This window comes from Eretmochelys imbricata, chromosome 3 (genome assembly GCF_965152235.1).
Source record: "Eretmochelys imbricata isolate rEreImb1 chromosome 3, rEreImb1.hap1, whole genome shotgun sequence".
Classification (NCBI taxonomy): domain Eukaryota; kingdom Metazoa; phylum Chordata; order Testudines; family Cheloniidae; genus Eretmochelys; species Eretmochelys imbricata.
This window is the reverse complement of record NC_135574.1, coordinates 45161446-45187152: the sequence shown is the minus strand read 5'-3', so window position 1 is coordinate 45187152 and position 25707 is coordinate 45161446. Positions and strand designations below refer to the sequence as shown.

Sequence of the window (25707 nt, the reverse complement as noted above, 5' to 3'; positions counted from 1 at the left end):
ATTCATAGCTTTCCCAAACATAACAGTCAGAACCAATTTATATTTGTTGAGGCCAAAGAAGTATTTATTTAAAAACTGGAGAGAAAATAGAAAGTTGAATAGATTTGATTTTTAAATGGGTCACTTATTCTAATGATAAAGGTCTCCGAGGCTAGCTTTTCCTTAAATTACTGAAGAGAAAAGTAGTATTATTCGCGACACTTGAATAACCATAAAGAATAGTTACTCTAGGTTTAAATCAGTTTCATGTCTGATTCTCCTACTACCCTCAAGAGAGATTGTTTTTCTTTCAAGTCCAGAAAGAAAAATATCTTTCCCTTCATACTACTGAAGTATTGTGGAACACGCAAGAGTTGTTATGGTGTATGAACTAGCAATATGGAGCATACTATAGAGTGTCCGAAAACAACAACGAAAAAACTATAGGTTGTTCATTTATTTGACTACTAGGACGATTATAGTTATGTAATGCATCAAACAAAGCATATGTCAAACTAAATACAGTTCACAGTGTTCTGCATGACACTGCATGTATAACATTCTCTGCAGAATCCACTTAGAAAAAAAGTCAGAGTAAAAATATGTTAAAATGGAAAATAACTTCTATAACAGGCTTAATAGTCTTCAGCTAAAAACACAGAAATGCTGAATTTACCCTAATTATATTTTTTTTATTAGCTTTCTAGAAAAAAAAGTCCTTGATATGGAAGACAAGCACACATTTCAGCTTCAGTCAATCAAGGATGAAAAAGATCAACTTCAAGTACTAGTATCCAGACAAAATTCTATAATAGAAGAACTAGAGAAACAGTTAGTCACGGCTACGGTAAACAATTCAGTTCTGCAAAAACAGCAACATGATCTGATGGAGACTGTTCACAACTTGCTTACTATGATAGCTACACCAAACTGTAAGTGAAGTATAAACACTACTATATCAGCTGAGTAGCACTCACTAACTTTATGTATCCTTACATGTTGTTCTATCTTCTCCCCACCTTAGAATCTCAAAAACGCCTTTATGTATTGTATTGTCTTAAAATCCTGCATCAGTTAATCGTTTGACTCGCTATACAATTTAAGACTTATCCTGAAGAGGTAAGCCCATTAATCACAACCCTTCCCCCCCCCCCCCCCCCGGCCAAAAAACAAAACAAATACCCCATATATTCGTTTCCCAGTAGTCAAACTCAACAGGGATGCCAAGTGGCACACAGTCTCAACATGGCACAAACATCTGGCAGCTTTGTCAAACAACCCTCATCCAAGCTGGATCCTTGCACATCCAGCTGGGCTGCCACCAGGGGTTGTAGTTTCTCTTCCTGAGGATCACTGTGGGCACAAGCTTTGTTGGCACCAGCAACCTCTCGGTCTCCTCCTTTCAGTTCTCCAGGTTTGAGCAAGGAAGGAACAGCCAGGATAGGCAGCTGAAGAAGAGGGGCTCAATATTAGGCCAAGGCTCCCTCAAGCAAGACCCCAGCCCACAGACATGGGCTGACAACTCCACCCAGACTTCCCAACCCCTCCCCACATACCCCACTCACCTCAGCACTTGATATTCCCCAGCCTCACCCACCTATGCTAACCATAGCTGGCAAGATCTGTGCACTCCACATCCTACCTTACCAGTACTTGGGAAAGGGTGCATTGACCAGATGCTGAAGTTTATTGCTATATGCAAATTATTTCCAAGACAGACTATAGAATCTTTGTTCTTTAGGTTGACAGGGGCTGAGAATACAGTGCAGCATGCATAGCCTCTAAATTTATAATGTCTGAAATTACCCGCCCCACACGCACAATTTAAAACAAATGTTTTCCGTACAATTGAAAGTGTGGATCACTTCAGTATTCTCAATTCAACAATCTCCCCAGAACCCAAATTTTAGCTACCATAAATGGTTTGGGCCTATACTTTTACCTATCTGAAAAGTTGCAGCTCAAAAAGAATTTCCAGTGTATTCTAAATATTTATTGTTAAATTAAAATTAAAACTGTTTAAGAGTATTTTCTTTAATAAACAAACATTGGCACCAACTTTGTAGACTCCACCAAAAAACCAAGGAACATATAAATTTAAATGCTGGCTCTGCCACAGCAATTAAAAAGGACATTCAAATTATGTTTAGATTTTTTCCTTAATTACCAATATCTTTTATTATTGAAAGTAAAAGTTTAAAAATCTAACCTTATTTTTAAAATTTTACTCTGTTTCTCTATCTAAGATGAATGCAATATAGAAAGTAATGAAAACAGTCTAGTTTAGCTGATTTGTAGTAATTTCTCTTTGCATTTCTCAAGACTAGGCACAATGCTTCAAAGTCTGATTGCAAATGCAAGCAATTAGTTTTTAAATAAGAAAACATTGTTTTTTGAAAAATCTTGAAGACATATCTAGGATTGTCAATTTTTTAAAAGAAAACAACCCTCAAACTTTAGCCCTATAGCACCTGATAGTATCTCACTGAATATCATTCCTGAAGCTGTGCACATTCCTGCTGATGTTATCTGTTATGCTACTGAACAAATAAGTAAGCAAGTCAAACTCATGTTGGCTACAGAACCATTAAACCTGGAGCGGAAAAAATAATGATTGCCAACAAGAAAAAATCAACAGGGAAAGCTTCTAAACTAGCTTACAAACAATAGTGTGTGGAAAAGCAATTATAAAGTTGAATGTGTTCTTTTTATATTTGAGGTAAACTAACTATGTAAGCAGGTAAATTGATAAACAAGCTGAAAATAATAAAAAATTATGCAGGTATTATTTACACACATTTACAGGGTTTTTACCATTGTAGTGTGTGGGCACGTGCCTCTCTTTGAATCAAAAATAGGGAACATATATTCTACTGCCCCAACACAGTATCTACCGCAAAACGGTCAAATATAGATATCAGCTAGTCGACTAAATGCCAGGAAATTCCAAACCCTCTATCAACAAACAAGAAGATACATTTTAGATTGCACTTTAAAACATGGCCAAGCATAGGCACAGATGTAATTTTTTTTTTTTACATCAACAAATTCCAGAAGTGAGGAACCCTCACTGAGAATGCCCTCAGCTTCACCCTTGAACACACAGAAGCATTCATGCTGAGTGCAGAGACTGTACGTTGCACACTAGCTGAAACTTCTGACCAACAGTTACGGATAACCCCAGATATGTGTATACTATGGAGAGACCCATCTCTGCAAGCAAAGGACATACTGCTGTACTGGCTAAGAGGCTATGTTTTTGAACTCTAATTCATCAAAAAGAACATGCTTTCTGGTGTAGACCAGCTCCATTTGCCCCCATCAAAAGCTACTGTATTAACTGATTTCAGTTTAAGAAAAAGCTCGTTTATGATTCAGACATCTTGCTCATCTGAAGACATTTGCTCACTTATAAGATTATCACAAAGGCATATAGTTGTACAGATATCTTTGTACATGTTAGTAATCAGTTTGTAATACAGATAGCATCAAATTCTCTAATGAGTTGAAACTGCGCAACTGAAGGAAAAAATATGCCTATGTTATTCCATTCAAGCATGCAAATAGGTATAAAGGAATTGATACTTGTCAAGCAGGTATGTTTGTATCTGAATATGAAGAAGCAAAATATCACTAGCACGTTAAGCTAATTTCCTCTGGTGCTTTCCACCAGCAGGGGCAGGGCAAGAAACCTACTTCAGGACTGCAAAGTCAATATACCGTTACTTCATTACATGATTAATTACTATTACATCATGGTAACTTTCTCTCGGAAAAGAACCTGAGCTCAGAGCTATTTATCTATTTTTATATCCCTTCAATGTCTTTATTTCATTTTTAGCAGCCAAGAACAACTTTGTGGCTAAAGAAGAACAAATCCGTTTCAAAGACTGTGCCGAAGCTTTCAAATCAGGACTTACAACCAGTGGAATCTACACCTTAACAGTTCCTAATAGTGCAGAAGAAAAAAAGGTAGCGTGTTCCCCAAAGTCTGCAACTCTAATTTATCTAGCAAATAAGATATTTTAAATCCAAATTGGGTAACCAGTCTTTTAAACTAATATTTTCTTCATGTTTGCTAATGGCAGCTTATCACTTGTCCATGTGGAAATTATTTCAGCTGAATTACTTGGTTTGAACTCTGTGGGGGAAAAAAGCACTTCAAGTGAAATCTTGGGCCCACTGAAGTCAATTGGAGTTTTACCATTGACTTCAGCGGGGCCAGGATTTCACCCCTCATTTCCACATGAACAGTACAGAACTAAACTAATGCTATTGATACCGTAAGGTTCTGCCTCAACATATCTCTGTTACATACACAACACAACAGCTCTGCGTATGTGCAACAGCTCACATGCCACAGCATAACTGCCTGGGAAAAAGTAAAAGGCCTGGTCTACACTAACCTTTATTCTCTGGAAACAAAACACAAAACCCCCCAAAAAAGTACCCTTGATAACACGGGTGGGACTACGCAGGAGGTAACAAAGGAACGCTAGTGTAGACAAACTACAGTAGAACCTCAGAGTTATGGACGCCTTGGGAATGGAGGTTGTCCATAACTCCAAAATGGTCCATAACTCTGAACAAGACATTACGGACTTCAGCCAGGGTGGACCAAGGGGAAGTCGGGGCTGCAGCCTCAGGGATTGAGGGGAGGTCAGGGCACAGGGCGCAGTTAGGGCTTCTGACCCTAGGGGTCCACCAGGGCTCCCAGTGGGGGCTCAGGGCTTCTGCCCCCTGGGAGCACCAGGGCTCTGGGCTTTAGACCCACAGCTCCATTCCCGGCTTCAGCTGGGTAGTGGGGGCACTGGATATCGGGTCTTTTAGTTACGGGGGGAGTGCTGGGGGCTTGACAAAGCCCTGGCTGGGATGATTTAATTGGGGACTGGTCCTGCTTTGAGCAGGGGGTTGGACGAGATGACCTCCTGAGGTCCCTTTCAACCCTGATATTCTATGATTCCCCTCATAGCTAAAGCCCTGAGCCCCGGACTGCACCGTGGGGCTGAAACTGGGAGTGGAGCCACAGGGCTCAAGCCCTGATCCTGGATGCGCTCCCCCTCCCCCGCTGAAACTGGGAACAGATCCACAGGGCTGAAGCCACGAGCCCCAGCGCTCCGCCCAGTTTAAAGCCGTGAGCGCCGGTGCTCCCAAGGGTCAGAAGTCCTGAGCCCCCACATCCGCCCAGAGCTCTGACTCCCACCCTCCTGCAGCTGCAGCCCCAACCCCCCAGTGGCTGAAGCCCCGAGGCAGTAGTGTGTGTGGGTGTGGGTGTGCGTGCACATGCATGCGTGCTGAGGCCTGATTGAGAACTTCTGGTTTCACAGGGTATCTGGTAGACACTGGAGTGAACTCTGGTGTTCGTATCTTTGAGGTTCTACTGTCCTGATGTTTTACTTCCACTAACTGTGCTGCAACAGTTAAAATCACTGTATGTATCAGCACACTGCTGTATTTAACACATTACCGGGCTAGCTGCCTCTTCAAATGTACCCTGACTGAACAAGGACAGCAGGACAGTATAAGCAACTTAAGTTCCCTGTAAGCTGTGCGGCCACCATGCAGTCACTCAAGGAACCTGCCCAGGGACATGCTGCAGCTGGGGTGCCCCTCCTCCGGCCCCCACCTAACCCAGCCCCCAACCTGCCACGGGAGAGGTGCCCCTCCCCTGGGCCCATCTCAGCCTTCAGCCTGGACCTGCCACAGCCCAACTCTGGAGCACCCCAGACCCAGCAGTAGCTGAAGCAGCCCAGACCCAGGTGCGGAAGGGACCATTATGATCATCTAGTCTGACCTCCTGCACAATGCAGACCTGCTGGGATCAGGGGAGGGGCACCTATCCTGCAGTCCCAGCTCCACAAGCCCCCCCCCAGCAGTGGGGAGAGGCTCCTCTTCCCCCACAAGCCCAGGTGCTGCTGAGGGGAGACAGCGCTGAGGGGAGTCCTCTCTCCACCCCCCGTAGCCCCAGAGCACCCTCCTGCACTCCAAACCCCACCCCAGAGCCTGCACTCCCAGCCGGAGCCCTCACCCCCTGCACCCAACCCCCTGCACCCAACCCTCTGCCCAAGCCCTGAGCCCTTCATTCCTGGCCCCACCCCAGAGCCCACACCCCCAGCTAGAGCCCTCACACCCCTGCACTCCAATTCTCTGTCCCAGCCTTGAGTCCCCTCCCACTCTCCAAACCCCTCGGCCCCACCCCCACATGAATTTTTATATGAAGATATTGGTGCACATAAAATTCATTCCGCACATGGGTGGGAAAAATGAGAGGGAACACTGTAAGCAACTGGAGCATTCTTGCTGTAAATACCTCCTCAATTTAGCAGCACCTGCCAGTTCACCAACAGGATTCTCCAGCACAATCTTAGGACCATAAATCCTTTGCCAATAAAGGAAAGCCCAATAAACCATTGATGCTCATCAGTGGTTGAGGGTGAGGTGGGGCATGGGAAAGGAGGAAAGGCAGGCCTTGCAGTCTTTGTCCCTTTACACAGACCACAGTTCCCTCCAGCCCAGCCCTCTCATATGGAGAAAGGCCTAGCAGTTAAGCCATTTTGGCAGTCTACCTTACTCTAAGAAACTGCATGTGGGAGAGTAAATGTAAGTGGTGGCAGAATGCTGTAGGCAGGCAGAAGCTGCCCAACATGGGTGAACACACTCATGGGGCTCAGCCAGCCCAGCTATGCAGTCAGTGAGGCCTTATCTACATAAGAAAATTGCACTGGTTTAACTAGAAGATATGACTTTAAACTGAGGCTATGTCTACACTACGAAAAGATGTTTTCTTAATTCAGATTAGCTAACTCGTGAGCTAATTTGGTTTAAAATAGCAGTGAAGACATTGCAACACCCCTTAAATTTGAGATGCTAACCAGAGTTAAAAGTTGAGTTGCCAAATTAGCTCATGCAAGTTAAGAACACACCTTTTTGTAGTGTAGACATACTGTTAGTTAATTTGGTGCAAACCCCTGTATGGATACATTTATTTTGGTTTAAACCAGGTTTATTTCAGTTTATTTTAAATAGTTTAGGAATCTGGGGTTTTGCACCACCTTAATTTAAATCAGTTTCCAAAATCAATTTTAAATCAGTGTAACTTCACCATGTAGACAAGGCCTAAGGGAGGAGTTCTACGATGGCTCTAAGGATAGCTGGCAGGACTGGCAGAGAAGAAGCTATGTGGGCTCTGCAGCTTGCATACAGTTCTGGCAAGAACCACCAGTGCAAGCAGGTCTAGAGATGTAGCAATATGGTGGAAAAAGCCTACAAAACCTGAGCAAAATGCAACTGTGTGAAACGTTGGACACTTGAGAGAGGTACCAGAGTCAGTTAAGGCCACTGTCAGAAGACAGGATACTGGGCTAGATGGACCTTTGGTCTGACCCAGTAGGGCCATTCTTATGTTCTTATAAGGACAACAGAATTAGGAAGACAGATAATGCCCGGATGCAGAGCCAAAGAAAACCTGCAAAACAAAACAAAACAAAAATTCAATGAGCATCCACAGGAGTGATGCTGGATTAATGCATATTTTTGTGTTTTGAGTTTCCAAGGCAATGTTAGGAGTTAGTGTGGTGTGCTCTTAAGTCCATTTTTGGCAAATATTTAGACAATGGCAATGGCTGTGTATTAAACGATTGCACTAATTACTTCAACACTCCTTCTCAAATCTCCCTCAGCCTCTGGATGGAACTTGGCAGCTTTACATATTTTATAGCCTCATCTGATTTTTATACACCCACAATTTAATAGTTTCTTGGAAGAAAACCATCATGGTCAACTGGTGGACAAACTGACAATTTGAAAGCATTTGACTGACAGCACAAGTTTAAATTTTCAGACTTGTTGCAACAGCACAATGAGTGCTTCAGGATTTAATCTTGCTGCCATATATTTACAAAGAGAAAAAATATCTAATGAATTCTCATAGCTTTTTTTCTGTAGAGCATATGGAACTTACAAAAAGATTATCAGAAAAATTGTACAAAATGAAAGATTAAAAAAGGGGATGTTTGGAGACACTAATATGTGAATTGATATATCTATCTTACAAGGAAAATTATGTAACATGAGATTCCACTACTGTAATGAAATGAGGGGTAGGTTGGCGTGTTTGAGATACCTAAAAGCAATGGAAGTTTGCATTCACAACTCCAAATGTTAGAAGAGATGCAAACCACTGAATATGTAAGCACGGGACTACAGCAGTCAAACATTACAGTAAAATTATGGTGGCTCTATGAACAGCTGTTGTGGTCCCACTTTTTGGCCTTTGGTCTTGACTCCACCTTCAAATATAATATATGGGATCATGACTATGTAGCTTGTAAAAACAGAAGTTAATGTGCCTGTTAACAGTACAAGAGAAAACTGATTTATGACTATTAGAGAGTTTAATAACATGGCTTAAATTCAAAAACATTTTAAGTAACTTTTGTATTGTTTCCAGTATAAGTATTCATAGCATGATTCACCTATTTCTTTAAAAAAACCAAACTTCTGAAATTGTGTGTAAAAATAGTCAAAATATATCATCCTTCTGATTAATTACAATCAAACTCTTTAGAATGCAAAATATACCTGACTGTAAAATATTTGTAGGGCTCATATTTGAATATTTAGTTTTGCAATAAATGTCTAAACAGAAAGACCTAAGATACTCTGAAGATTCTGAGAATGGGGTAATTAGCTATGTTAAAAATGAAAAATAAATTCACCTTGTGTACTGCAGATGGGGAAAAAAGAAGACATTAAGGGAACAGAAAATACATTTTTGTTATTTTTTAGGGTATCAAATTAAATTTTATTTTACACTACCCCTACATTTTCAGTCAGAGTCAGTTTTGTATTGACAATGCATAAAATGAAGTGTCAAGAGAAGTGGTGTGTGTATATATATATATTCTAGATAATCAACATGGTAACACAATTTTCTACTGTTTATGATGTGGATTGCCATACAGACCAGGAAACAGAATGACTTCTTTTTATTTGCCAAAGTGCTGCACTACTGTTTATGTTTTCATCTGTTCCTCTTATACTACCTTCTGACCTCCCATTGCTTATAAACAATTTCTGTGTAAACCTATGTTACTGCATTATCAGTAGATTTCATCATAACACAGAATTAAATAAGTGTAGTATAGAGCGAGGTGGGAAATGGTTTTCCTGACAGGAATTTTTTTTGAGATTTTGAAAATGTTCTCATTCTTCATTGGCATAAAACTCCTGGGACCTGTTGAAGTTTTAAGTTACTCCATTTTATACTCAGTGTTGCCAAACATCCAAAAATTGAGAGTCAAGTCCCCCAAAACAATAACATTGGTTTAAAAATCATGAGACTAAAAAAAATGGTATCCTTGCATTTGCCTTCTGGTGTTTGAACCTTTAGAAGTCACATTTTCAAGTTTTTCCCCACAGCCATGAAGACTGGAAACTTTTTTTTTTTTTTTTTTTTTAAGAAAAGGAAACCTGAGATTCTCAACTAATTGCATGCATCAATGTATCTGAAAACAATCTAATATTGTGCAATGAAGTTGTGAGAGTGGCAACATTATATGATTTGAAAAGTCACGTCACTTACAATTTATGAATTTAAATAGTCCTTGTTGTCTTATTTTGGTGCTGTGGCAAGTATATCCAGAATCTCTCCTTTTCCCTGAATGGGAAACTTTGTTCAGTATTTGACGTATGTTAGTGTTTTGTACATGTAGGAAACACTTAAATGGTTGCTGTTTAGTTTATCATTTCATCATAACCTGTTAGGCAAGGTACAGAGTTTAACTCAAATTGCATATCATCCAATAGTATCAATTTTTAGGGCTGGATCCTTAAAAAGATTTACACACATGCTCAACTTTACACATTGAGTAGTCCCATTGACTTCTCACAATGCATGAAGTTAGGCTCTTTGGGACAAGGACCTTCATACAGCACCTCATACAATATGGCCCTGATCTTCAGTCCACTAATGTCACCATAATACAAATAACTAATAATCAAGTTTTGTTTCCACATAGTGCCACAGCTGCTAGGTCCTTGAGCCATCAAGCAGTTTGTTCACAAAATACATCAAATAGGTACATACGTGCATGCGCACCCATGCCCAGTTTGCTGTAATCTGAGAGGTTAATATCTTTATTTGTGTGTGGCATCTGTCTGAAGACGCCTGCTGCGTGTCTAAACCTGATATCTGTTTTTCCTGATTCCAACCAACATTACAGTAGAACCTCAGAGTTACGGACGCCGCGGAAATGGAGGTAACTCTGAACAAGACTTTACGGACTTCAGCCCCCCGGAGGGGTGGGGGAGAGCGTTTGAGGCTTCAGCCATGACTGTGGGGGGATAGGTGTTAGGGCATCTGACCCTCAGGATCACCAGGGCTTTAGACTGGGGGGCACTAGGGCTCTGGGCTTCAGCCTCATGGCTCTGCGCCCAGTTTCAGCCTTACAAGAGGCGCCGGGACTTAGGGCTTCAGCCCTGCATCTCCATTCCTGGTTCTGCCCCACAGGGGGGGAGGGTGGGCGCCAGGGCTTGGGGTGGCTTCACGGTTCCGCTCCCAGTTTCAGCCGGGGGGTGGGGGGGAGAAGGGGGAGCACCAGAGCGCAGGTGCTTTAGCTATGGGGGAAGCACTGGGCTGAAACCGGTGCTTCCCGCATAGCTGAAGCCCCAGTGGCCCCCACAGGGCTGAAGCTGGGAAAGGAGCTGTGGAGCTGAAGACCCGTGCCCCTGAGAATCAGAAGCCCTGACACACCCAACCACCGATCCCCCCCTTCACCCTGCAACTGCAGCCCTAACCTCCCTGCGCCAAAAGCCCCAAGGCAGTTAAGCATTTGCCTCTTTTTTTTTTTTGGTCTCCGCTATTTCCAGTTCCAGAGGGTGTCTGGTTGACTGGTAAGTCTGTAACTCTGGCACTCGTATCTTTGAGATTTTAAAGTCCAGGGGAGTTGTACCTGAGTAGAGCATGCTAAAGAAAGTCCTATATACTGATATGTTTTCATTTTAATGTAATCCTTTTAAAGGAATTTTGATCCAATTATATACACCACCAATTAGCCATCTCTCATTTTTCAATTTTCACATAAATTACTAAATGAAAAGAAATCCGTGTCCTTGGAAGCAAACTTTCACACAAGTAAATCTACTGTGTTTATTTTAAACTAAGCAGTTGCCCCTGTGTCTTCCCCTTACTCACATGGCCCATCTCTTTCCTTAGGCTTTTAAGATTTTTTTTAATTTTTTTTTTTAAAATCAAGCTATCTTTGTCTGTAATCTCTAAAAATGTTGATAACTCCTTCTAAAGTATCTTATTCCCCTCAATTTAGTTTCTTTAACTTAACCTTTCCTTCTCTTTACTCTTCATCTTTATTTTTCTACTTTGTTATTCTCCAACCTGAAGGACTGATCTTTAAAACACAAAATTATTGAAATATTTATTTTAAAGATAGTAATTTAAATATATATTACATTTAGCAGATATAGATAGGAGCCTGCATCAGTTAGGTAGTTAGTAACAGGATATTAAATTTCACCTCGAGGGCACTGATCTTGAAGTCAAAGGGGTTTACTCACATGAGTAAAGTTGAGTACATGAGTGTTTACAGGTTGGGGGCCTAGGTTGCCAATCAAGATTGTAAGTAAAAAAAGTTTCACTGTTTGAAGGCCATTTAGTACTCTGCGTGTGATTCTCCTCCAGTCCATCTCCCTGAGGAGAGGTCTGTAAAGTAATAACATGCAAAATGGATTTCAGAGTCCATACACTGAAATCTCAGGTAGATAGCTACCTTCTCACCCCTTAAAACTGGTATCTTCAGGTGAGGTACACTGACACATTCACATTACCTTGCAATACCTTTTCTGCCAATAAAATTGACTTTGAACTCCATGGCTATAAAAGTGGCACCTTTCAAAAGAACATAATACACATTAAAAACCCAACTGATTCAGAAATCTTTGATGTGGAAATATGCATCCTGCCTTTGTTTTAAGATTATATTTATAAAATCAGTACTGCTAAGAAAATCTATTAAATAAGACTAACTCCCCCCCCCCAGTCCCCGGAACCACTTCATGTGTTCATTCCTATTAGTTTTGAGGATTTTATTTTTTGTACTTCTGTAGCCACTACAGCGTGCAAGGTACTTTCCAAAGAAAAGTGAAAACTCAGTCTTTAGCCCTAAGATTGTAAAATCTAAAAAAGAAGCATACACTCTTACTGCTCTGGGGGTAGATGAATATTTGCTAGAACATATAAATATTTTAGGGAAGACATCTGCAGAATTTAAGTAAATTATTCTATTTTATGTGATGTAAAATCCCACGGTTTGAGAACATTGTAAGCTTATTAGAACTATTTGTTTATCCTATTTTAAGGAATTTATAACTTGAAAACAAACTCCAGTGGAACTGAAGTTTAGCCCAAGCTCTCAGGCGATAAGGAAATTGTAAAATTAGGTCCATCTAAATTAATATCCTGCCTCTGTCATTGGCTATACTTGATGGTTCAGAGGAAGGTGAACAAATTCTTTATAATGTACCAGGTAAATTATACAATGCTTTACATACAGGTACAAATTCTTCCTGACCCCTTCAATGATTAACGCAGTTTGATGAATAAGCCTTGATGACTCTGCCATATCAACATCTTAACTTGGGTAGCTGCTTAATAAACTTATTTACACCCGTTTTAAAATCCAGCCATGGTATTTGTCTCGATTGCCTCTCATGGTAATGAATTTTACCTAGGCATTACCGATTACATAAATCAACTTTTACTGATTTTAAATTTGATCCATTTTTACCATACCTTTCATCATTTTTAATGCTCCAACTTTTCCTTTTCAAAATAAATAATCCTAGTCTTTACTACATCTTATATGCATGCTGTACCAAATCATTAACTATAAAATAGAAGTGAATCAAAAACAACAGGTATAGGGTATAATAGAACTGCTCAACTGAATGTAACCTTATTTACCAATAATGTTAAATAGTAAGGTTGCTGCCTTCAATTTAATAGCCACCAAATTTGTCCCTAGTCCAACTCATTTTCTTCCTCTCTTTAGCCTTCCCAACAAGTTTCAATAGCATGACACAAGACTATCCTAACTTAAACACACACCCCAAGTACAACCTATCACTAGTATCTTCTCTACTTTGGATATCCTACATCCTAAGATCAATTGATAAAACCTCTTTCCTGTATTTCATATTAACACTCTTAGAGCTTCCTCCTTGGAAAGTGGTACAATGAACCAGTACACATTTCCCTGATTACTTTATAATTAGGCATAGTCATACACACTTGCTGTGCCCATATACTTAAGGGGACATACTTGTCATCCCAAGATGACTTTCACATTATTGCCACATACAAAGGCTGCAAGAGAACTCAAGGATGCAAGAGAACTCATGGCTCCACTGACGTTAATGGACGTTTTGCCATTGACTTCAATTAACCAGGATTTCAGGAACTCAATACAAAGGATTAAAAAAAAAATAATTCACAGCTTTGATAGGAGGACATAGAAATTGAGCTAGAGGACAGTGTGAAATAGGGAGACAGCTTAAAGGTCATGCGTAGACATGATTTTGGGGGATGTAAGTGTACCTTGTAACAGTTAATGATAACTTTAGGAGGGAGAATATATAAGAGGTCTCTTGGGGGGCGGGTGCGGGGGGAGGAGTCGGAGCATAACCATGAAGGAAAATTCTTGTTATCAGGTGGTAGATGATATTCAGTGGTCTACAGGTTTTTTCCCCCTAAATCCAGTCTGGGGGCAGTACATAAAAATATATTCCATTGAAGTATACTGTTTTGACTTATGGGTATGATGATCGATCCATTGTTTTAAGTGGGAATGAACAACTTTATCTGATGTTAGACCATATGACACCCGGAGTTAAATGGAAGAAAGAGGGTAGAGATTAAATCAACAAAACATTGGTGATAATGCTTCCTTGCCGACTAAGTTGGGTTCAATAGAAATGCTTCAATTCTTTTGATGAAATGTCTGACATAAGGACTAAAAGATAGCTTATCTTAACATTAATAAAAATATATTTAAACCTTTTCAAACAAGTGTTTAAAAAATCCAGATATTTTTAACCCTTCAGAGTTGGAAGCATATTGTAAAGATTCAGACCTTCACTGCATAGGTAGCAGGGAATACAGTCTTTAATAATACCAAATGAAACCGGCTGGAATCTTAGTGCTAGCCCATATACATTTCAGCATTGGGAGGTAGATGATCATAGGGGGAAATCAAACAAACAATTACAATACATACTAGATGGGGACCACATCCTAAATAAATCTTTCCTGAACCCCCTCTTCTGGCTTTTAAAACACCTCCCAACCTCACCAAGATCATCATCAGAAGTAAGCTCCCCCAGATCAGAACACAACAACTCAAAGCAGTGCCAGATCCTGCCAGAACAGATGCAAAACCTGCAGACATATCTCCCCTGCTAAGATGACCAATACCCGCCACACAACATGTCTTTCAAGACCCATGGGTTCTACACATGCCTATCATAACATGTGGTGTACCTCATCCAGTGCACTGAAGGCCCCAATTACAACTATGTGGGTGAAATGAGACAATCGCTACGCTCTCAAATGAACTTGAACAGAAAAACAATAAAAGACAAAAACACCATATCACCTGTAGTTGAACACTTTTCATAATGCAATCACTCCATATCTGACCTCTGAATCCTCAAAGAAAACCTGCACAACATTTTCAAAATACAAGCCTGGAGCTTAAATTCATAGCTTTGTTAGACACTAAAAATCATGGATTAGAAATCACTGGATTTGTGGTTTTATTATAGCAATCTAATCCATTAACTCCCACTTTTTTTGTCCGCTGACTGCAGAAGTCTTAACCAGCCACTTGATCTTGAATGATCTCTTACAATGTGTCAATTCTTATGCTAAACAGTCTGTCCCACCCTGTATTTAGCTGTGACACTCTGAATACATTTCCCAGACCTGAAGAAGAGTTCTGTGTAGCTCAGAAGCTTGTCTAGTCTCTTTCACCAACAGAGGTTGGTCCAATAAAAGATATTACCTCACCCATCTTGCCTCTCTAATATCCTGGGATCAACATGGCTACAATAACACTGCAAACTACATTTGAAGTTGACACTGTCCCTTTAATACTTTATATTAGTTGTCTTTAGGACTTCATTTACATTCTGCAAAATTAAAGGAAAGGTTCTCAATGAACTAGCCATTAGCTTACATTATGCAAAACGTAAACTAGTGGCTGAATGTCCTTGAGTCACATGTCACACAGCACCACTTTTTTTTTTTCTTTTTAACCAACCAGTGTAATTTTAATACAGGCAGAATAAGCAAAGGGATCTTTAATGATCGTAAGTAGTCCAAACCTCCGTTTTATGTCTCCGGCAGAATGTCTTTCTAGCATCTCTTTGTAAGATTACAAATTGACTCACCAAACCACTTCCTCTAGCTCAGATTTCCCTTAGAGGGTTCCCATCTAAGTATTAACTAGACCTAACATTGCTTAGCTGATGAAATCTCAGCCCAAAGGGATTGGCTGCAGGCATTTTTCATGACGTGTGGCTACTTTATCCAGTGGAAACACAGTTCACCTTCCCACAGAACTAGGAAGCTTGGGTCTAATTTAATATATACATCGTTCACATTTAAAGAGTTGCAATTAAGCCTACAACACACAGCTCATATTGAGCATCAATTTATATGTTCACATTAAAACTAACATAGAACAATTATTCCATGTTTAAGCTACAGTAGTATAAATGGTATATCCAAGAAAGTATGAAGCCTCAGTCTTATATATTATAAGGTAAATTAGATTAAAAGGTCTGAAAAACAAAACACTACTGTAGTTAATGGACCAAAATTGCCACTGGCAAATGTGAATCTAACTCCACCAAATTAAATATGGCCTAATATTTCTAAAACTGAAGTGATCTAATTTTTATCACTTCTTTAAACCAGAATGTATGTTACATGAATTAGTTTCTATCAGTGTTTTCACACTGGTAAAGCTGCTCCAAGGATTTTCTATAACAAGAAACAGGAAAGGACAGAACACTAAAAGGTAGTTCACAGAGACCCTTAAACTGTAACAGGCAGTTCTTTGCATGTAATACTTTAATGACCAAGTCACAGTAAGTTTACTAAGCTTTAGGAGATAATATAATGTACTGTAATATTACATATAATATTGTACATATGATAGTAACAATTAGCTCTGATATAGCACTTTTCATTAGCCAATGGCAAAATGCTTTACAAAAAGAGGGGAGTATTATCTCCATTTTACAGAAGGGGAAATTGAGGCACAGAGGAGGCGAGTCACCCAGCAGGTCAGTGGCAGAGACAGGAATACCACTCAGACAAATTACTCTATCACATAGCTCATTCTTATGTAACAAATGAAAAAATTAACACACTCTTGACTAGTTAAGAACATGGTGCAGACCCATCCAAATTTCTAGTGTATGACTGCAAATGTTGTTGTATTTATACTCAGACATTGGTAACAATCCCTATGTTGAAATAATACTTATATCTAAAAATAATATTAAAGTGAAGGTTAGCTCAAGTGAACATCTTGAGAGATTCTCAAGGCTTTGTGATAACTTTTGAGAAAAGTCACAAATACTGGCTTAACTTTGTTTTATGTTTTTAATATACAACTTAGCTTAGAGCAATATTATTAAACCACTAGTTTAGCCGCAGCTTTTGAAGTCAGTCTTTCATCCCATTATTGCAGAAACTGATGGAATTAATTATATGTTCTGCATTGTGCAAGGCATTTTAAAAATCTAAATTGTTTTAAAATCAATGTGTCCTTTTAACTAAAATATATATTTTTTCTGAGAAACCATAAAAATAAAACAAATATTTTGTTTGAGAGTTGCTTAAACAATTTTTGCACAAAAGCAATTCCTTACAAGCCGGTTTATAAATTGAAGCAAACAAGACTTCCAAATAGAAATTCTTACTTACATGTAAGTGCAATAAATGATGTAAAAAAGCAAAGTCATAAAATGAGCATGTGCACAGTGGTGGCCATTAAAAAGTACTTGCATACACTTAGAATAGGAAATATATGTACTTACAGTATCTTGCACAACAAAGTGTTTAATATTTAGTAAATATTGACATTTTAAAATAATCCATGTAAACATATATTTGTATAAATTAGGTGCAATGCAAAGTCAACTTGTGGAACTTGTTGCCATGGGATGTTATGAAGGCCAAAACTATAACTGGGTTCAAAAGAGAATTAGATAAGATCATGGAGTTTTCTCCCACTGTTAGCACACTAGTACATATTTCTTGTAAAAATGGTATTTTGACGGTCTCCTGCACCTACGCAGGCCCCCAATGACTTCAGCTGGTGTCCAGCCATGTGGGGTAAATTAAAGAGTTGAAGTCTTTTTTTTTGCTATTTTTAGCCCTGTAGTGCAAGCCCTGTGACACCAAGCCAGGCTCTGAGACTTGCTGCTGTCGGTCTTTTTTTTTTTTTGCAGTGTAGACATTCCCAATGAGGATTCCATATTCTGGGGCCCCAATCAGCTGCAGATTTGGCAGTATTGTCTTAACTGGCTCTGCCTACTGTACACTTACAGCAATAACTATAGCTAAGGCACATCAGGGAAGGATTTAATTCTGATGCACCAAACTACTACAACATAAAACCAATATACAGTAAGTACAGTATTTCAGAAACATTCAATATCATTAATTACAATTTTAATTAGAATACAAGCTATTCAAAACAGCTCAGCTTCATAGGTGTTAGCAAACCTGGCATGCTCTGCTAGGCAAACAAAAGACAACTGTAGTTTTAATGTATACTGTGCTATATAAAATATATATGCAATATGTGTCAATTGACATGTGAGTACCTGCATTTATGCAATTACACACTCTTCTTATTGACAGACATACTGTGATATGGAAAGCAGTGGAGGGGGGTGGACAGTTATTCAGCAGCGTAAAGATGGCAGTGTGGACTTTCACCGGACATGGAAAGAGTACAAGATGGTAAGAGCCACACTCTTTTGAAGCTTTAAATCTAATTTATTATTTTTCTGATAATCTCTGAAATCTACGCAGACAATCACAAAAGAATATTAATCAGTTACTTAAAGTTGTATTGCCTAAACAGGTTCTAAAGTTGCATTTTAGTTCTTAAATGAAAAATTGTGCTTTCATTTGGGAAATGTCAGAGTAATATAAACTGTTTGCCTAAGCAGAGACTTGCAAGTGTGATGTTTGTTTTTACAAAGAAATATAGCATTTTTTCCCCTAAGTCAGCTATTTCATGTTGCGTCCACATCTTTAATTTTCATTAAGTTATTTATATTTGTGTTTCTATTGGCAAATATTCCCCCGATCTAATAAGTCTAATAGTGATACATTTTGTTTAAAGTTCCTAAATTGGTCCCCGCTGAAATCCAAAATTTCAAATACCAAAGACCTAGGATCCTCATATTTGTAGTACACTTCTTGTGTTGACAAAGCAATTACATTTAAAAATTGATGAACTGATTATTTCAAAATCAAAGAAAAACAAATTAAAGTTATTTAAATATACAACTTGGATTACAGGGATTTGGTGATCCTGCTGGGGAGTACTGGCTGGGAAATGAGTTAGTTTCTCAACTGACTAATCAGAAACGCTATGTTCTTAAAATACACCTGAAAGACTGGGAAGGAAATGAAGCATATTCATTGTATGAACATTTCTATCTAGCAAGTGAAGAACTAAAGTACAGGTAAGCAAACAAAGCACTGAATTGAAAAAACAGTCAGCCAGTTATTAATTCCTGTAAATTGTTCAGCTACATAACTTTCTTTTTATATTAATTACAAAGCAGTTGCTCTGAATGCATTTAAAGTATGTCTGCTACTAATTTTCACCTATAGCCTACATAATCTTAGTAGATTTTTAAAAAAATAGAACAGTATATACCTTTCACCAGTATACAGTAGGTAAATTACCTTCAGGCCCCTCCTTCCCCTTATAGGTTGCCCAACACACAATATACCTGATATCGCGTGTGTAGGGGGAGAACCCAACAAGCCCAGAACTGGATGTTGGCACATAGCTCTCAGGGGGCCGTGAAGGGGTGGCCTCCTGCATGCATTTGTTCTATTCAGGAGATGAAGAGGCAGAAGTAAGCAAATCAGGAATTACATCTAGTGACAGTCCCCACAATCTACACCCATAGACATGCACACTGCAACCACAAGGTTGCAGTAGCAGCTGCAGAGCAGACCCACAATCTGCCAAAGTAGGGTTGATTTGTTCTCTTATTTTTGAGAATCAATGCAGCTCCCACTTGAGTTACTCAAGCTGAATGGTGGGTCCTCGGTTTATCCAAATGGCAAGGGTTTAATTTCTAGTTTCATTGTTCCTCTTATTTTAATAAAACTTTATACCTAGCAGAGTGTTCTCGTAACTTTAGCCTGTATATATTCTGTCCACAGTTACACTTACCCATATGTAAAAAAAGGAAGTCTTCAGGGGGATCTTTAAAATTCTATTCTTGAATGGAATTAAATGGTCTTGTCTTTAGGGCAAAAGAAGTTACCAGACTAAGGTCAGGAACTACTTTAAAAAAAGAAAGAAAGGAGTCACTGAAGCCATGATTCCTATGGATAAATAAGGTCTTGGGAGCTGGATGACAAAGGGGATTGGTAATGCGATAAGGAGCCTTTCACTTTGGGAAACATTGCTTTAGGCGAACTATCTAGAAAAGAGTTGAGACCCATGAGAGGGAGTAGCATGAGGAGGTTTACCGTTCTTTGAGAACCACTGGACAGAATAGCATGAGGAGGCTTATAGTACTGCTGTCCACGCTTTGTCCAGTAGACGAGTTAGGAGACTACAAGGAAGGTCAATTTGACACATTTCATGATACCCAAATTCATATATTTCTAAATGAAAACCTTTATAAAATACAATTTTGCACCCAAAAACTAAACTGTATCCAAGCAGCTCAGAAACCATTAATCAACGAGCTCATTTTTTTCATCAAGGAAAATAAAATTAGAATAGAAAACTTTTGCTATCAAGAGATTACCAAAGGTAAATTGAAATATACTTTGACTTCACCTCAACTCCCATATACAAAGCAGTCCAAACTGAAAGTTTCTTACCTGTAATTGGAGTTATTCTAGATGGCTCTGCATAGTCACAATTACAGTATACCATGCCACCTTGTGGTGCTTTGTGGTAGAACCTCCTCTAGCAGTGTCAGCTAGAGCTCTCATGCTCCCACCATTTCCCTCAGGGTCACTGATGTTCTGTGGGTGAGGCTATGTAGGAGGCAGAGCACTCTCACCACCTTAGTTGCATCCACCGCAAAGCCAGAGACACAGAACAAACAAGGACTCTGACAGAGAGGGGAAGGTGGTGGGAAGTGTGAATATGCAGAGCCCTCTCAAAGAACTCCAATTATGAGCAAGTAACCTTCATTTCTTCTTTGAGTGGCTCTGCATATTGAGAAGCAGTGGTGAAAACTAACTTGGAGGCAGGAACAAAGTCCTAACTGAATAGAGACTGAAGCACCACTTTATCAAATCCAACATCTGCCATATAGGCGAAATCCAAAGGATAATGCTTCGTAATAGTGTGCACTGAAGTCCAGGTTCCAGCCCTGCAAATTTCAGCAGCTGGCACTTGCTTAAGACAAACAAAGGAAGTAGCTAGTGGAATGTGGTTGAATTGAAGCAAATATAGGAACTTTTGCTAGTGTGTAACTTTCATTAATACATTTTATCCATCGAGAGAAGAAGAAATTGTATAATCTATGTAGTTTTTAGCATAAGACACTAACAATCTAGAAGATATATGAAAATTTTACTCTTATCTAAACAACAAGCAAGGGACCTTCTGGCTTCCAAAGAGTGTAGCAGGACCAATTTCTCCTTATTAGAGTATGGTGGGGAAGAGGGGGTGGCAAATTAACTGTCTGATGTGAAAAAAAAATCAACCACCACTTTAGGTAAGAACTGGAGATCAAGTCTGAAAACTACCTTTGTCCTTATGAAGAGAAGTAAAAGGTGTATAAGCCATAAGAACATTCAGTTCACTCCCTCCCCAAGCCAACGTGATGGCAATAATGAAAGCCATTTTGATCAATAAACAATAGAAAGAACACAGAGCCAAGGGTTGAAAGGGCTACTTCACCAGCATGGCTAACTGAACTATGAAAAAAAAAAAATCAATCTAACATCAACTAACGTCAGATGGCTGCCAAATGAACTTTTAACAATGAGTTAGATAATTCCTGAGATTTGAAGTACATTAAGAATTCAGAACACAAGGAACAGAAGCAGACATAAGGGAATCAGATTTTCCCTCATCCATGCCTGAAACCTGGGTCTACTTTAAGAATAACGGCTTCTACTAGACTGTTTTCTAGAGTTACTTAGCATGTCCTGCAAAAACAAAGAACATGACTGCTCAAGAGCAGACAGAGTCAAAGTCCAATTGCCAATGCCGACAGGTGAAGAAATTATGGATCTGTGTGAAAGATTCCTGCCCTCCTGCTGAAACAGCAGGTCTGGAGACAGTGTCAGACACATTAAGACTCCACCAGAGAATTGAAGGAGATCAATAAACCACTGTTGACATAGCCAAGCCAGAGCAATGATAATTATCTTTACCCTATCCTGGTGTATCTAACCACCTTCTGAATCACTGGAGGGGGAAGCAGGGGGAAGGCATACATCAAGCCCTTTCCCCCCAGTGCAAGCAGGAAAGCATCTTACCAAGATAGTCCCTATCCACTCTGGAACAGAAGAGATCACGCTTTTTGTTGGACCATGTTGCAAACAGCTTCACATCTGGTCAATTCCAGCTGGAGAATATGATAATTGACTGATCTGTTAGGTACCATTTGTGCATCTGAAAGCTGTCTTTGCTTAGATGATCTGCAACTACATTGTTTCCCCCTGCCAGATATAGGGCCACAGTAAAAATGTTGTGATGGATACACCAATCCCATGGGCTTAAAGCCTCTGCACACAGGAGAGTGGAGTAAGCATTCTCTTGCTTGCTGTTGTAATACATCAGCCATACATTGTCTGTCACAATCCTCCCTTGTAGGTGAGAGAGGAAGTCTGAGGGCCAGATGAACAGCTGTCACTTCCAACACATTGATGTGCAGTGCAGTGCTCTCTCTTGCACATGCCCTTGAACTGTCATAAATGATTCACGTGAGTCCCCCCCACACCTTGTTTGATGCATCTGAAATTACCCTGAGGGATGGCCTGGGGGAAAGAACTGTACACCTCTGAGCACATTCTTTCTGACTGACCACCATTCTAGGAAAACTATGATGTTCTGAGGCATGGTGATCAACCTATAAAGGCTGTCCCAAACTGGTCTGTAGAGCTGAGACATCCAGTACTACATAGGTTTCATTCCTAGATGTGCAAATGGAGTCAAGTAAGTACGGGATGCTATAAAGCAGTGGTTCCCAAACTTGTTCTGCTGCTTGGGCAGGGAAAGCTCCTGGTGGGCCAGGCCGGTTTGTTTACCTGCTGTGTCCGCCGGTTCAGCCAATTGCGGCTCTCACTGACCGCGGTTCGCTGCTGCAGGCCAATGAGGGCTGCTGGAAGCGGCGGTGAGCATGTCCCTCAGCCCGCGCTGCTTCCAGCGGCTCCCACTGGCCTGGAGCAGAGAACTGTGGACAATGGGAGCCACGATCGGCCAAACCTGCAGACATGGCTGGTAAACAAACCGTCCAATCCCAGCAGGGGCTTTCCCTGAACAAGCGGCAGAACAAGTTTGGGAACCACTGCTATAGAGCAACAAACAGAACCAAACCCTCCAGATGTACTTGTTCAAGACTATTCAGTCTAGTATTAAACAAATTCTGTCATCTTTCTTCTGCATCAGAAAGTAACAGGAATAAAAAACCCAAATCCCTCTGGTATTTGCATGACCGCCTCTACTACTCCTATCAGAAGCAATTTTTCAACTTCTGCAAGAAGAATAGCCTCATTGGAAGGGTCCCTGAAGATTTAAAGGTAGAAGAAACTGGGAGGAAGGGTGAGTCTCAAAAGGTATGGCATAGCCCTTTCTACAATCTCTAAAACCCATTGGTCTGATGTAATTTGCCTCCATGCATTGATAAAGTGGGCTAGTCTGTTTTGAAAGAAGAAGCTAGACCGAAACTGATTGGGTGTTCCTTGATTCTTAATTTTCTCATCAAAACTGAAGCTGATTGTTCCACAATGAAGATGATGACAAGGAAGTGGGCTTTTTAGATTTAGACCTTGGTTTGAAAGGCCTCTTTCTACATTGATTCTGGACGGCTACAGGTTGCTGGTATTGTTGAAGTCTTTGACTTGACAAAAAATAAAATAATGAAGACTGAGATAGGACTGCCTTTGGTACTAGAAATAAAATAGAGGGCCTTTTCCAAGCAGAGAAAATTAAATCCAGAGAGTGGGCTGTCAATCTCTTGTCCTTTAATTTTTCTAGTAATTTGTCTGCTTTTCACTAAAAAGGCTCTCCCCCCTCCTTGAAAAGGGAGCTCCTTCAACATAAGCCAAATGTCCAGAGCTAGAGAGGAGGAACAAAGCCAAACTTGCCTCCTGATAGAGCAAATGATAATGTTCTGGCAGCAGGGTCCGAAGTGTCATGTAAGTCTTGTTAAAACAATGTCATCTTTTCCCATAAATGGAACTGTAGTGGGCCATGACTACCTGATAATTCGCCTTTCCTCCCCTTATGAATCAATCTTTTCCCCTCTCCTTATCAGATGGGGTGGAGTGTGATTGTCCAGATGCTGCCCTGTTACTGGCAGCAGCCACCACAGTGAATTAGGTATAGGATTTGTATGAAAACAGGAAAACCCCTCAGATGGTATCTGACACAACTTGTCAACCTTTTTGGAGGCAGGTTGACAAGAGGCAGTAGCAGACCACACACATTTAGCCATCTGTAGCAAACCATCCAAAATGGGTAGAGATAGTCTACTCCTACAAGTAGCACCAAGGATATCAAACAGCATGGGAGAAGTCTCCTCCACAGGCACTGCAGGCAGATTCAAAGTGGATGCCATACAGTACACCAAATCGTGGAAGGGCAAAGTGTTTTCAAAAGAAAAGGAGGCTGAAGCCACTCCCACATGTTCATCTGGTGATAAATCAGGTTCACAGTCTGTTTCCATATGTTCCTGCTCAAAGAGGGCAGCTATCCCCACACATTCTTCCTCAGAAAGCATTTCGGGCATCATGGTCTGAAATGTCAACAGCCCCAGAGAAGTTGGATCAGAAGATCTCTGAACTGTTGGATACTTTATAGACAAAACTTTACCTCTCCATCCACATGGAGGATAACTGACGAATTCCTGAGGTGGCCCTCAATAAAGCCATCAGTCCCAGGACCGCCAGTCTCCCCAGCAACTCGGATTCAAGAACATGTCTACAGGAGATAGATCAAAGGGTGATACAAAGCAAGCTATAGGTCTTTGCATTCCTCTGTCTCAGGGATTCTCAAACTTCATTGCTCCGCAACCTCCTTCTAACAAAAATTACTACACGACCCCAGAAGGGGGGACCGAAGCCAGAGCCCTCCTGAGCCCATCCAAAGCCCAAACCTCACCACCTCGGGTTGGGGGTCAAAGCCAAAGCCCAAGGGCTTCAGCCCCAGGCGGGGGAGACTGTAACCTGAGCCCCACCACCCAGGGCTGAAGCCCTTGGGCTTCGGCTTTGACCCTGGGCAGTGGGGCTCAGGTTTCAGCTTCCATCCTGGCAAGTCTAACGCCATCCCTCGTGACCCCATTAAAACAGGCTTGCAATCCACTTTGGGGTCCAAACCCACAGTATGAGAACCGCTGCTCTATCTTCCCCCTGGTACTGATCCAGGTCTGGATCAGAGAGAAAATGCACCAGAGATGACAATGAATCCAGAGGAAGGTCTGAGTACCCAGCTCTTTGTGGAGATCCTGTACGGGTCTCAGAAAGAGGAAGCATGCCACTTTCTGGCCTCTTCTTCTTAACAATAGACAAAGATGATGATGGATCTTAGAACCAGGGAAGCATGCCTCCTTTTAGAAATCTTGCATTTCACCCTCTGATCTGAAGCATGAACTGGAGCCAAAAAGTGAACTTGGGCTGCACGGTGACAGACCTTTCCAGAACCATGGAGGTAGCTGGAACTGACACTGGAACCAAAGCAGGAACTGACAGCAAGTCCAAAGACTTGGACAACATCAGATCCAACATTATACACAAATCCATCTCCATTGCTACTGAAATTGGAGGTGAAACAGGTCTCTGCTCTGGAACCATATCAATCTTGTCAGAGTTGGACAGAATAGATCATTCTGTTGCATGGGAAGTGGCACAGCCAACAGTGGCTACTTTGATCCTATGTAGCTTTTTTCAGTGCTACACCACTCAGAATTGAAGGTGCTGATGGCCCCAGTTCTGACACACTGATTGAAACCATCTTCCTGGATCCAGAAGTGGAAGTAGGAATTGACCTTGGTCTTACAGATGAGAGGGATCCATCAGGATCAGAAAGTTGCAAGCCATGAGGTATGGTATTGGTGAGGATGATCGAACTGTCGCTTGACCTCTCTTCCAGAACTAGGGTAGTCGGATCTGACCACGCAGCCCAGGTTTGGACATGTGTAGCCTCAGGAGCTTTACTGAGGAAGCCACAGGAATTGAATCCAGCCCCAACAGGGATT

The 25707-nt window shown here is 40.6% G+C and overlaps 2 protein-coding genes across 5 annotated transcripts in view; one reads left to right on the top strand and one right to left on the bottom strand.

Annotated features, from left to right (window-relative positions):
* The window catches only part of MCPH1 (microcephalin 1), a 237573-nt gene that overhangs the window by 92438 nt on the left and 119428 nt on the right, over window positions 1–25707 (bottom strand).
* Window positions 1–25707, top strand: part of ANGPT2 (angiopoietin 2) — a 71810-nt gene that overhangs the window by 38782 nt on the left and 7321 nt on the right. For 2 of the 4 annotated variants that reach the window (XM_077811575.1, XM_077811573.1), the window contains 4 exons: window positions 679–911; window positions 3824–3951; window positions 17930–18031; window positions 18599–18765. In XM_077811575.1, coding sequence (XP_077667701.1) covers window positions 679–911; window positions 3824–3951; window positions 17930–18031; window positions 18599–18765 — 630 coding nt within the window. Of the gene's footprint in view, window positions 1–678; window positions 912–3820; window positions 3952–17929; window positions 18032–18598; window positions 18766–25707 lie in introns of all 4 variants that reach the window. The other 2 variants (XM_077811574.1, XM_077811572.1) reach the window with 1 other exon arrangement.